This window comes from Populus trichocarpa, chromosome 16 (genome assembly GCF_000002775.5).
Source record: "Populus trichocarpa isolate Nisqually-1 chromosome 16, P.trichocarpa_v4.1, whole genome shotgun sequence".
Classification (NCBI taxonomy): Eukaryota; Viridiplantae; Streptophyta; class Magnoliopsida; order Malpighiales; family Salicaceae; genus Populus; species Populus trichocarpa.
In genome coordinates, this window is record NC_037300.2 from 4,202,853 (window position 1) to 4,216,402 (window position 13,550).

Consider the following 13,550-nt stretch of genomic DNA (forward strand, 5'->3'; position numbering starts at 1 on the left):
AAAAACTAAAATTCTGAATAATCTGTATATTATGAATGTTTCGTCTTAATCTAAATACAAATAAAATATATATAAGTTAAACTAAAAGTATTATTCTACCTTTAATAAATAAAAATACATAAATATTATTTTTTTTTAAAAAACCCTTGTGGGGCATCTCTTCCTGAAATTTGAGCTCTATATATCTCGCATGAAGGTGGTCGAATAATTAAGCAAGCTCTTCCCTAATTAATGGATATATATAGCTAGGTTTAATTATCTCCTTAACTTGTACTGGTAGCTCAAAATTCACTAGCGAATCTTAGGTGTTTTCCCTTTCCCATTAATTGGTGCCAACAAACTTACCAAACTTGGACCACAAAAGTAAAGGAAAAAAAAAGGATAGATTATTAAAGAAAACAAATCCTGCCAGACTATTAATTAACACCTGAACTACATTAATTCTTATATACACTTGATTTCTTTTCTTTATTTTTTCTTTCCCTCTTCTAAATTTATTTTAATCTATACTAAAATAAAATAAAACTTATATTCTTTTAATTATTTGTTTTTGACTCATGCTGCCCCAATATGTGAAACACACAGTTCACAAATGAATAGAATCTTAAAATTAGTTAACCGAAGGGTTGCATTACCAACAAAAAAAATTGAGGGACCAAAATTAATTAGAAAAACAAAAGATCAAAGGACTAGTTTTTGTTGACCAATAGCTGGGAGGTGTTTCCTTCAATTAGCCTAAATCAAAAGAAAAAAGAAAAGCTCAATCATAAGAGAGCCTATGAAAAAAGAGGGGAAACATCACTAGTCCTCTCCCACCTATAAAACTTTTATTTTTCACCTTGATTATGTTTTAGATTCCTTTGAAACTAAATAAGATCCTAGCTATAAAGCTAGAAACTATTATTTATTTCTCTCCATATATTACCTTCCTTCCATAATATTCATGGAGAGTTTTTTTTTTAAAAAATATCAACTTTTATTAAAAAAAAAAGAAAATTCTTTTTCTATTCCTAACAAAAAAATTACTCAACATTAGAAGTACGAAAAATGTTAAAGCCATGTTAGTATTTGGATAACATTTGATATTTTGGTAATAATTTTTTTTAAAGTGATTTTTTTGTTAAGAAATATTAAAATCATATTTGTTTATTTTTTTTATATTATCAACGATTTAAAAATATAAAAAAATTAATTTTTTATGGATTAAATCAGAAATACAGTTGAAAACATTTTTAATTGAAGTAATGGTAAACCATCAGCTACATTCATGATTAGTTTTCAATTATAAATCTTGCATAAATGTGTGAGAGAGAAAGATAACATTATTACACCAAAGTGTACTCAACAATTAATTTCTCTGCAAAAACACCTTATTATTACCACAATTATTACTGTCACTTCCTTAAAAATAGGATATTCTATTACATTAACATCGGCCCTGATCCATTTTAAGACGGCCAATAGGGGTGAAAACATAATTATCAAAGATCTTAGGAGGTATTCAGGAACTTTCCAAAACACACCAAGAGCTTGTGAAAGCAAGCAAAGATGGTACTATGAGTCTTGAGAAGCCAAAGCCATTCTCATCTGACCAGAACTTGTGGCCATGTCAGCCCTCACTCTCAGATGGGTCAGCCCCACTTGTCCTTTGATCGAACCACAACCCCTCTCCTTTCTTTATAGGCAGACCCTCCGCACACCCCACATACTAATAATCCCCCTCCCTCCTCCAATCCTCCTCCTCTTCTCCATCTCTGAAGTGCTCCATTGAAGTTGAGCCCTGCTCCTCCTTTCTTCCTTTTTCTTGTTAAACTGAACTCTAACCCTAGAACTACTTTATATATAGCTCGCTGATTCATGGATAAGGTTGAAAGGGAGACTCACGACTTCATGAATGTGGAATCCTTCTCTCAGCTTCCCTTTATCCGCCCCGCACCCATCAAAGAAAAGGGCATTCGCCTCTTCGGTATAGAGTTTGGCAGCAACAAAGAAAGTCCAGCAGCTGACGAGTCTGATTCAGCGGAAACTAATGAAGACGCCGCTAAAGAAAATGAGAGCAGTGACAACAACAGAAGATTTGAGTGCCATTACTGTTGCAGAAACTTCCCTACTTCGCAAGCCTTAGGTGGCCACCAAAACGCACACAAAAGAGAGCGTCAGCACGCGAAACGTGCCCACCTCCAGTCGGCAATGATTCATAACAGCCTCTCAGATGCACACTATTATGGCATTTTAAACTACAGGATAGATTCAATTTCCACCGCAGCCATGACTCACCCTTCATGGAATAGCCACACTAGCACTAATAGGTATTACGGCGGTCAAGGCTCCTATTCACAACAACCTATCAATGGGAGTCCACTAGGCTTGTGGCGGATCCCGGCTGTTCACGGTAGTGCTACTCTCCAACATCCTGACCGTTCGGTGCATCCATTACCATCATTTTCCGGTGAGGGACTGAAACCCTCACCTGCCGGTGGTTCAAGCTCACATGGGCGGTACGGATATGAGTCCAAGTCGAGCGTTCAAGACCGTGTGAGTTTAGATCTTCATCTTTAAATATTTGATAACTTGGATAAAATTAAGAGAAGATTTGAGATTTTTTCTAAGCTGGTTAAATCTTTAATTGTGCAAATGAGGCGCAATTATTCCATGGAGACACTCATGACCACTAGTGTTTTCTGCATTTTAACTTATTTTATATTAGAATTAATCTGTTGTGTAAATGAAGCAGATTTACGTGCGTGCTTTTGAATTGAACTAAGAAACACAAGTAAGTCTATTATATATCACCACATGAGCTGACGAGCTTTGTGCGCAGGACTGGCTTGGTCCTGTGATGCTTTCTAAAGGTACTAGTTTTTTAGCATGATCCATATCAGTTTGGAAACACTCTCCGGTTGATTTTAAAAGATAATTTTTTTTCCTTGTTATTGATTTGGTTCTTAAAAGTAAGAGAACCATCTTCAAAATGCTAACCCAACAGTACAAATACAAGGTTTTTTTCATTGTTATGTGTGATTGGAGGTTCACAGTATCCTAGCTTGAGCAAAACTGGTCAGTGCAATCTCTGTCTATCTTCAGAATTGGTCACACGTGTGAGGAATATATATTCAAAACTGGGCATCAGAATTGAGTGCATGAACATCTGTAGATAGACACGTGTGTGTATATCGAAATGTTGTCTAGACAGGTGGGAGTGGTGAGAGCTGTCGGTTTGATACAGTGCAAGCAGAGCGCTTAACAGTGATGAGAGAAATCAGGTGAAAAAGTTTTGCTATCTCTGCCTTCTGCATAAACTGCATATAGAAAATGATATTTCCATGGCATTTGCAGGGAGCATATCTAATATGGCTAGCCAAACTCCAACGCAAATTATTCTCCTTTTTTTTTCCTCATTCACTTTGTTTTTGAATGTTTTAGTGTGTGTGTGTGTGTGTGTGTGTGTGTGTGAGTGAGTGAGTGAGAGAGAGAGAGAGAGAGAGAGAGAGACATAGATATTTTATATGTATGTGTATGCCAATGAAACTTTAAATGATGTCTCATATCTGCTTACAGATTTAAGTGGAACCTCTGCAATGAGACCTGAAACTAAGGAATTAACAAAGGAGGCAATTTTAAGACCACATAAAAAATGTTCATATATGCACCATGCATCCGATGCTCATCGCATCTGTTTTGGACTGTGGATTCTTGGTCGACGTCGAGGGATAGATCGATTGAGATTAAGTGTTTATGATATTGGCACGCGATGAACTTACGGTAGGTAGAATGAAGAAATGAGATCATTTGACATATAAAGTGATACGAGTGATCATTATTGGAGTGAAATCTAACGGTGATAATTATATATAGGCATGGGAATTCGTCGATCATGGCATCGTAGCAACTCTTATATATTACGCGGATATGAGGTCCAAGACTAGTATGTAGGACATGGGCCACTCTTCTTTACCTGTTTGTAGCAGACACAATTTTCATTATTCTGAGATGTCAGCACCAAAGCTTTCATAGCTTTTACAATGGCTAAACCAACCCTTGGAAAAGGAAGTGTCAATGTTTGCTTCAGGAGACTTAAAAGTAACATATGAACATGGTAGTTAGACTGCCTATCTTTATTTTCTCACCTTTTATTTGTACCTTAGCTTTTATGTCTGCAACGGAGAGAGAAAGGTTAGGTGGGAATTGGTTTGAGTAAGTTGAGTTATGGGAATTTTTACGTGTTGACAGTAATATTTTCTTAGCTTTGTGGCTGTGGTAATTCAGTAATTGTAGTACAGCATTTTGTGTCTTCTCTTTGTCTCAACTTTATTCTGGCAGCACAAAAGATCAGATAAAGGTTCCTAGATATTAATTAACGTGATTCAGTGAATTGGCAACAAACTACTAAAGAAAGCAAGCAATAGTTTATGAAATTTGTAAGCTTGTGTTCCAAAGACCCTCTTGAATCTTGTTGGGATTTGTGATTCGTTTCGCCCTCTATTTTCAAGAAAAATGTATAATTATTTAGAGGCATCGTTGTTACAGTTCAGTGTTTCGAGCTGAATTTGGTGAAAGTTGAGACAACCAAACCTGACATGTTGTGCAGAAATCTAGCTAGGGTTCTATTTGAAAGAACTGCCATGTTTCCCACCTAGCTTTAAATGTTAATGCCAGTAGATGGACCCTTTTCTTGGTAGATATTCTGGTTAAACAGAGGGGAAAAAACATCTTTACTTTGCAAATCCCCGAAACCATGGGTATTTTACTATTTTAACACATTCTGCTAAAAATATGGAAAAAATAATATAGATTTAAAATTAAAAAATAATATAATTTCAACACAACCACGATTCTGAATTTTATTTTTATAACAACCACTATTAGAAATAACGTTGTTTACTTAAGAAATCAAAAGTGAATCAACATAAAATTTTAAAAAATGTAATTGTCAATATATAAGTTTCAATATTCATTTATTAGTCAAGAAACAAGAGGGGATATAAACTCATATTGTATGAGAGAGAAATAGGAGGGAAAAGAAAGAATGGGTTACCAAAGTCACACCTAGACTCTATTTTCTACACACTCGATACCGTTACAAATATTTCGACAAGATAATTTTAATCACGTCATGATATACCACCAAATGATGTAGTAATTAGTTAGTGGTCTTGTTTGGAGTTAACCAAACTCTAAGCTACCTTAACTCAAAATGAACCCAAAACAAAACTACTAACCAATTACGACCTTATTTGTTGGTCTTCCATTGCGTAGTTAGAATCATCTCATTGATATATTTCTAACAGTATTAAGTGTGTAAAAAATAGAGCATCGATATGTTTCTAGTTACCTATTTTTTCTTTCTCTTCTTCCCCTCCCTTATTTATCTCTCATGCCACATCAGCTTATCTCCTCTTTTATTTCTTGATCATTGGATCTTCTTAGCTAGGATCTTTATAAATTTTTATGTTAACTTCTATATATATTAATTAATTTGTATAAAACATGCACATTTAATCTTTAAGTAAACAACAATCATTTCTAATAGTGATTGTTACATCAGAATCACGGCTATATTAAAACTGTATTATTTTTTAAATATTTTTATAACATATGATATTTTACCGAAACACTTGCAAAACTGTGTTATTTTTTTTTTAAAATCCCTAATTATTTATATATGTCAATAAACAAGCAGGAAGCGGAAACATTCGGGAGTTAAAAAAAAAAAGGGGAAACGGTAAAGGAATTACATAATCTCGTCTGATTATCATAAGAAAAGGTAAGGAAATTTTATCAACTCAAGCGTTGGGTTAAGAGGGAATTTTCTTCACCAATATTATAAGGGAAAAAAGAAAGCTGGAATTGCATTCAAGAAAATAAAAATGTATCGGCTAGAATTTAATGTCTTGACTTGATGTATGAATAGATGAATTGAATGCAGAGGATGTCACTAGCAAAAAGCCACTTGATTAAAACAATTAATGAAGCTACTTGGTTTAGTCAGAAACTACAAATTACAAGCAAACTTCATCACCATCATGTGACTCCATTGTTCAAGCAACTCCTAAAAATGTTTAAAGCCCTTTCAACAAGTGTAACATCACACACACTGATAAATTAGTCATTTTAAGTGCATAAAATGCTCGATGGTGATCAAAATGCACTTCTTGTTATTTGTATTCGAAACTTCGAAGCAAAAACAACTTTGAACTTGCTAATTTACCAAAGCATTGTTAAAAAATTATTTGTCAGGTGAGATTTCAGAATATAATTTATATTATTATTTAACACACTCCTTCAAGTACAAGGTCTTTCATAAATTGTTTTTGCTTCAAAGTTTATTAAGGTTCTGATACCATGCCTAAGAACCATCTTAACCTAATAATTTAAGCTGTTAGATGATATCTCGAAATATATATATATATATATATATATATATATATATATATATATATATATATATATAGTTAGTGTTTAGGAACATGGTTAAAATCGTGTTTTTTAAATATTAAAATTTTTATATTTTTTAATATGTTGATGTTAAAAATAATATTTTTAATAATTTTTAAAAAATATTAATTTTATATATTTTTAAATAAAAAATATTTAAATCGCAATCACTAAATATCTATACTTTGAAGTTATATATCCCAACAGTGTAAATCAAATCATTATTGTCAAATTAACGGTCACATTAGTGCTTTTTCTACGACAGGTAAACTCAAATAATTAATTACGATGATGCAGGAGAACCCATCAATGTGGAATAACTCGTAAAGCTGCCATCCATAGCCCAATTATTGCACTGAACATTGAACTTGATACCCTTTCAAGTCACACTTGAACACCAAACTTTAACCAGAGCATCAGTCACTTTAGGCACATTTAAAAAATATTTGCTTGGAGTGCCAAAAATGCCTTAGGCAAGTAATGAAAACCCCACAATTGCCTTGATATTAACAGAAACTCTTAATTAAACCTTTGCAATTCTTTGTTTTGATTAAAAACGTTATAGCTAAAATTATTCTAGTTTTTTCTATTCGAGAGGAGGTATAATGCAAACTTTGAACCTCGACAGATGAGAGTAGAAAAACATGTTTGTTTTTGTGTTTTTTAAAAAATTAATTTTTTTAAAATTTTTTTTTGTTTTAAAATAATATTTTTTAGTATTTTCAAAATATTTTGATGTGCATTGATATCAAAAATAATTTTTTAAAAATAAAAATATTATTTTAATATATTTCCAAATAAAAAATATTTTAAAAAACAATTACTACTGTACTTCCAAACACCCTATCTTCATTGTATCCAAGTACCTAAGAGAACCTCCAAATGACTCCATCCATAGCTCGACAATGAAAAGTAAAGAAATAACATGAGAAAAACACCTACTATTTAGGTAACCCTAGGCATTTGTTAAAATAAATGTTTGATTTAACAAATACTTAAAAATGGAAAAATATATTCAACACCAGTTAAGAGGAGGAGCTGTTCTCAACCTATAAGAAGAAACACTTACTCCTGAGCTTTTTCCCCAATATTTTAATAATTCATAAAGGACAGCGTAGAGGTGACTTGTCCTGTGTCCATTCTTACCTTTGTATCTATTCCATTCCAGTACAGCTGCTGAACAAAGTACCGAAAAATTACTCCTTTTAAACTGCCAGAGCTGCAGTGAACTTAGTACTAAAACCTAAAAAAGCCCTCAACTGTAATTTTTAAGGAGATAAAGGGGATATTTTACCCTATGGCCATTCAAAAGGGACTAGCATGGCGCTGGATCTAAATAGTAACCTTGGAAATATCAGCCCCGTCGTCGAGGAAAAATAGGAACTCTTTTGAGGCTGCAAGGATCATCAGGGCAAGAACTAGAATAATGCATTTATGACGTTTAATCCAAATATTGACGATAGCATGATGCTCTTGGAGACATGGGTATAAACACATTGCAACTTCACAGTAATCCTGTAAATGGAAAGCCTTCACCTTTTTCTTTTACCAAGGTAATTTGGAAAATTTAGGGCACGCCCCAAAAAAAAAAAAAAAAAAAAGAAAAAGAAGAAAGAAAAAGAGAAGAAAAAATGCCCTCCTATTGTTAACATCAACCCAGCCATCAAGGGGGTCCACAAGTAAATGGATGTAGGAGAAGGCATGTGATGAGCAAGATGATATAAAGAAGAACAATAAAGACTTATGAAGAGTACATATATTATGATTAGGACCACATCCACTTCACTCCTCTTCTCCTGCTTCACATATATGAGAGAAAGACCAGTGGAATTTAAGAAGCATTGGTCCACAGCCCTATAAAGTTGCAAACGAGGTTGACAGTTTATACAGCAGCCCGCCCTCTTGATGACCTGCAACTGGGAGGTGCAGAACTGCTTTTAAATTAAAATGCGATTCACCGGAAAAAAAAAGGTTTGCTTCCCTTCCATTGTGCAGTCGGTGGTAGGGAGGAGAGTAGATTATGGCTTTTTTAAATAAATGCCACCAAACTTATCTACCATGTGGTCGGATACGTAGGTTCTCTTTGGCTATACATATGTTTCTTGCTCCGTTCATGTTTTTGTTTTGTTGTTTCTTTCCTCTATTTACTCCTTTCTTTTTCATTTTTCTTTAGCAAGGTTCGTAGTTTGCAGAGAGTAATGAAATAAATATTTTATATCTTAGTTTAAGATTAATTGAGATAATTTCATAAAATTTTATCAATTCAGATGATTAAATTCGTCTCTACTACATGTCCTCTAATACCATCTGCTACATCCACCGATGACTTAACATTATCGAGACCATGTTTATAGTGGGATAGAAATGCCCTCATCATGATCTTGGTTGGACTTGCCATGGCCTTATTGAAAATCCTACTGACCTCAGGATTTTGAGAGGTAAAGTCCCACAGTTCACAACCATGAGCCTTTCGAGAAATTAAGCGGTTCCACCTTCTTTATTACATTGGCTAAATTAAGCAATGTCGTGGTGCTAGTAACCATGAATTGTTCTGCATGATTACCAGAGAAGCGAGGCTTAGCTCAGAGTCATGTAATAATCATCTTGATTTCCAGTTCATCCTATAAAGTGCTTCTCCTCCATTTGATGGGGGATGTGCAGTAAGAATTTCTTTGCGGACTAGAAATCTCATGATATGAACAAGATAAGCAATGTCAACACAATACCTGAATTAATGAAGGCAAAAAAATAATAACGGTACCATTGATGATTGTCTGGTGATGCTAGAAATACGAATATAATGTGAAGTTACCATTTCATATATTCTTCTTCTTCAAGAAGTTGTTTCATCATTATTATAGCTTCCACAATTTAGCTCAACTATAATTCAAACAATAACTTAGCTAAACTACAATTTATTATCATATTTTTTGAATTTTTCTAATTAAGGAATTAATATGAGATTGGTCTATTTATACCTTCTTTAAAATGTCTATATTTAATGTTATTTTAAATAAATATAAGGGTCTTTGTTACAAAGAAAAATAAAAAAAAATGATTTTTGAATTAAGATAAAAATAGATGCTTATGTTTTTGGATCGTTCCTAATCAGACGAGGATGCCTGATTTCGACTTAGATAGCTTTGGAGCTTCCAATTGACGATGCCTAATTTCATCTTAGATAGCTCTAAGCTTGCCGATTGACGATGCCTAATTTAGTCTAAGGTAGTTTTGGGCCTTTGTGGGATGACGAGTCCTAAATGGACAGGCTGGACTTCTGGGGGCCTGTAAAATCCTGCAAAACAAATCATCTTTCAGGGGCCTTCATACTTTCAAAACATACCCATTTACATAGAAATGGAGGCACAAAGGATATCGCACCATATATATATATATATAATTGTAAAAATATATCTATTTTTATAAAAAAAAATCTCCTTTTTTAATTATGAGTTGAATTGCGTTGAACATTGTTTTTATTTTTTTAATCTTAATTTATTAATGTTTAACATTGTGATATAATTTTAGGATGTGTTACTTTTTTATAATAAAAAATATATCATGGTTTATTTTTATGAATTTAATTTTAAGATAAGAAATAAAAATAATAAGAAAGAAAGTATATGAGTGATTGCGAATGATTTTTCAAAAAGAAAGAGAAAATCATTAATTATAAGAATCTTCTTAGAAATGTTATTAACAGATTGGAGAGGAAAAAAGAAAAGGAAGGAGTGAAGGAATAAGAAAAGAAAGTATAACTCATTAAGGCTAGATGTTGTATGAGTGTTTGTTTTAGTTTACGTGGTTGAAATTGTGATTGGGTATAATCTAATTATGTACAAAACGCAATCATAAAAACTAATTTTTCTTGTTTTTTAAAGTTATTTTTGATAAATTTCATAATCCAAAACTCAACTTCTACCTCTAAAATAAACACAATTACATATTGGACTAAATGAAACAAAATAAGGAATATATTTATGCCTTTAGGGGCTGGATGGACAAGACCGATTCCAAGAAGCACGGATGTGTCAACCGAGCTTTGTCACAACAACATGCATAATTTTTATGGATGATTAAGTGATGTTGGAATCATATCTGGATTTAATTTCATGGGTTTTTGATCATGCGTGTGTATCAATCTGTAGATGCATGGTGTTTCTATCCACAGAGGATAAATATCTATCTGAATCTACTGATATATAAGCTTTTGGTGAAAGTATGGTAGCAAAAACCCCAAACCAATTAAGTAGGGGTCGAGCCCCACTTTAAGATATCTTTCGTCTGGGGCTAATAAAATGTCTAGATATCTGTTTTAATGTGATTTGGTAGATTTTGTACCATTTTCAATGTCATTCTTGCGGTTAATTAAAGCAGGAAGTATCTTGTTTAGTTTAGACGGGCACGCCCTATTTTTCCAGTAAAGTATTCAAATATTGATTGTAAGTGTGTTTTTTTTTTTTAAAAAAATCAATAACCTTATTATATCTCCGACCATACAAATGAAAAAAAGGGCACCGATCGAAAACAAAAAAAATACATACATATATATATATATATATATATACACACACATACACCAATAACTTGGGGAAAAAAAACCTTTATCTAGGAACAAAAAAAATAATATTGTTTAATTTTTAGCTAATTAAATATGTAAAAATAAAATAGAAAAAAAACCAAAAAACCTTTGTGAGTCAACCCGGGATAGCAAGATAGACATGTGATCTGAGCATTAAGAGGCGAGCTAGTTTGAGCTACCTAGTCAAACCCAAGTTCTAAGCATGAGGTTGAGATAACCCGATAGAAAAAAAATCACAAAGCTATTTAAAAAAAAAACCAATGTCGAACGATGATATTGAAAAATAAAATAAGCAAACAAAAAAGATGTCAACCTCTATTAACTTTTCAAATTTGTGATGTAGATCATCAAACCAGAAACATCATACTTGAAAAAACCGTGAAATTTAATTTCCAGAAAATAAAATATTAAAGGATGAAATTGAAAAAAAATTACATAAAAAGATTCAAAATAAAAAATAATAATTAAAAGAATGAGGGTTAAAATAAAAAAAAAAGTAAATTAGAAGGCAATAATAAAATTTTAATTTGAGGACTAAATTAAAAAGAATAATAACATTAACAAAATAATTAAAAAAATGAAAGGATTGGAATCAAATTGTAAAAACTAATATACCACAAGTTTTAATTGAAGGATGAATTTGAAATCCAATAAAAGTTTTATAAAAAGAGCAAGAAAAAAAATATAAATAATAAAAATTTTAATCAAATTAAAAAAAATATATAATAAATTAGGATTGAATGATGAAAAAATAAAAGAATATAAACTAAAATGATAAAAAAAAAAAGTAATATATCACAAGCCAATTAAATTTTCATTACCAACTTTAATCCAGAGTACATCATCAGCAGGGAAAAAAAAAAAAAACCTGGAATTGAAAAAACAAATCAACAGTTGATCTCAATAATGGAAGACATACACATTATACTCCACGATAGCATCATTAGTTTTAAGGTTAGCTATATAAGTCTTTGCCTGAGTATAGCCTCTTGCGAAACGGAAAAGCCCGCTCCCACCAACAATTGGCATCTCTCTAATGCCTGAAAATATGCTGTTGCGACCCAGGATACTGAGAGTGCTACCATTATACTTCCCTTCTGTGAAAAACAAGTTCAATACCATTAAGAAACTTACTTCACTTTGTGATGCCGATGCATAAATCCCTTGTGCTCTTCCTACTTGCTTCGAGCTGACCTCGGGCTTTACAGTCAAGGGATCATCGATCATTGCGACCAGCCCAAATGATGTCGAAGACTTGTTTGTGGTGGCTGCTTGGGCAACAGGAACAGCGGTGGGATTTTTCCCACTAAGTGTGTCGTGGAAGTAGAAGTGAAGGTGGCTTAGTTTCTCCCGCTTGAGGCCTAGTTTTTTTGGAGATAAGTTTCTTGAGAAAGTGTCAGGTCTCGCGGTAGCAAGGGTGATGGGGAAGAGAATAAGGGAGAGAAAGAGGAAGATAAGGACTTCTGTCAGAGTTCTGGCCATGGTTATCTGAGATGTGGTGAGGGTAACCTAAAGTGTGATTATATATATACAATGTTGCATAATGGTTAATTTGGTCTTGTCTCGGTTTTGATTATTTACGAGACGCTACATACGTCATATAACGTATAACGAGGTTTATTTTAGTTCTTTTAACTTTTTTAATATTTAATTTTTTAAATACATTAAATTAATATAAAATACTTCTTAAAATTATCATCTAAATAGATATCTTTGAAAAATAAAAAGTATCGAATTTTAGAGAGTAATAATAAAGTAAATATCTCTAAAAGGTTATAAAGTTATTTATGAGGTAGTAATATGTTATTTACTAATGATTGTATGCTCAAAACAATAGTCTATACTTTAATAACATTACTCTTCGACTAATATTTTAATATATTTAATTCAATATTATAGGAGTGCGTGATGGAGTGATATCTTAATTATGTAACTAAGAAATTATAATAGGGACTGGAAAATGCAAGTACGAAAAGATTAATCCAAGCACGTTGTATAAAGTATTGGTATTTTAAAGTTCAAAAGAAGCCTTAAAACTTTGTCCAACTTTTAGGGTTCCATTGTTTTGCGTATAAGGATTTTTTTTCAAGAAAATCTTTTTCTATATTTGCCTAAAAGATTTTTTTCAATTTTTTTCATGTTTTGTTTTTTTCAAAAAAATCATAAAATATTTTTTATATTTATCTCTCATAAAATATTTTTAAAACTGCATAAAAAATAAAACATGTATAAGTGCAAAATTATTTTTTCAGGCCTGCATAAAGGGTGAAATATGTTTTTGTTTGTCCATGGTGCTGAAAATTTGTTTAAAAAACATTATTAATAGGCATATTTGATGTCAAATTAATTGTCATTTATTTTTAGGGTTAAAAACTTTATTGGAATTTAATCTATAATATATGATTTTTAACATAATAAACATGATTTAAATAAATTATAGGTGAGTAAAAAATTAATCTGAAAATATCCTTGATTAACATGTTTTAGTAAAACAAATTTACCAATAATTTTTTCTAGTGTTATAAAACATAAA

General features: G+C 32.0%; 2 protein-coding genes across 2 annotated transcripts; one reads left to right on the forward strand and one right to left on the reverse strand.

The window, feature by feature from the left end:
- Positions 1-1,567: 1,567 nt before the first annotated feature.
- Positions 1,568-2,792, forward strand: LOC7454678 (zinc finger protein 8). The gene has a single exon (XM_002322704.4). The coding sequence runs from the start codon at positions 1,858-1,860 to the stop codon at positions 2,557-2,559; it is 702 nt and encodes a 233-aa protein (XP_002322740.3). The 5' UTR covers positions 1,568-1,857; the 3' UTR covers positions 2,560-2,792.
- Positions 2,793-11,891: 9,099 nt separating this feature from the next.
- LOC18109768 (dirigent protein 22) lies at positions 11,892-12,553 on the reverse strand. The gene has a single exon (XM_006387993.3). The coding sequence runs from the start codon at positions 12,497-12,499 to the stop codon at positions 11,918-11,920; it is 582 nt and encodes a 193-aa protein (XP_006388055.2). The 5' UTR covers positions 12,500-12,553; the 3' UTR covers positions 11,892-11,917.
- Between the last annotated feature and the right edge of the window lie 997 nt (positions 12,554-13,550).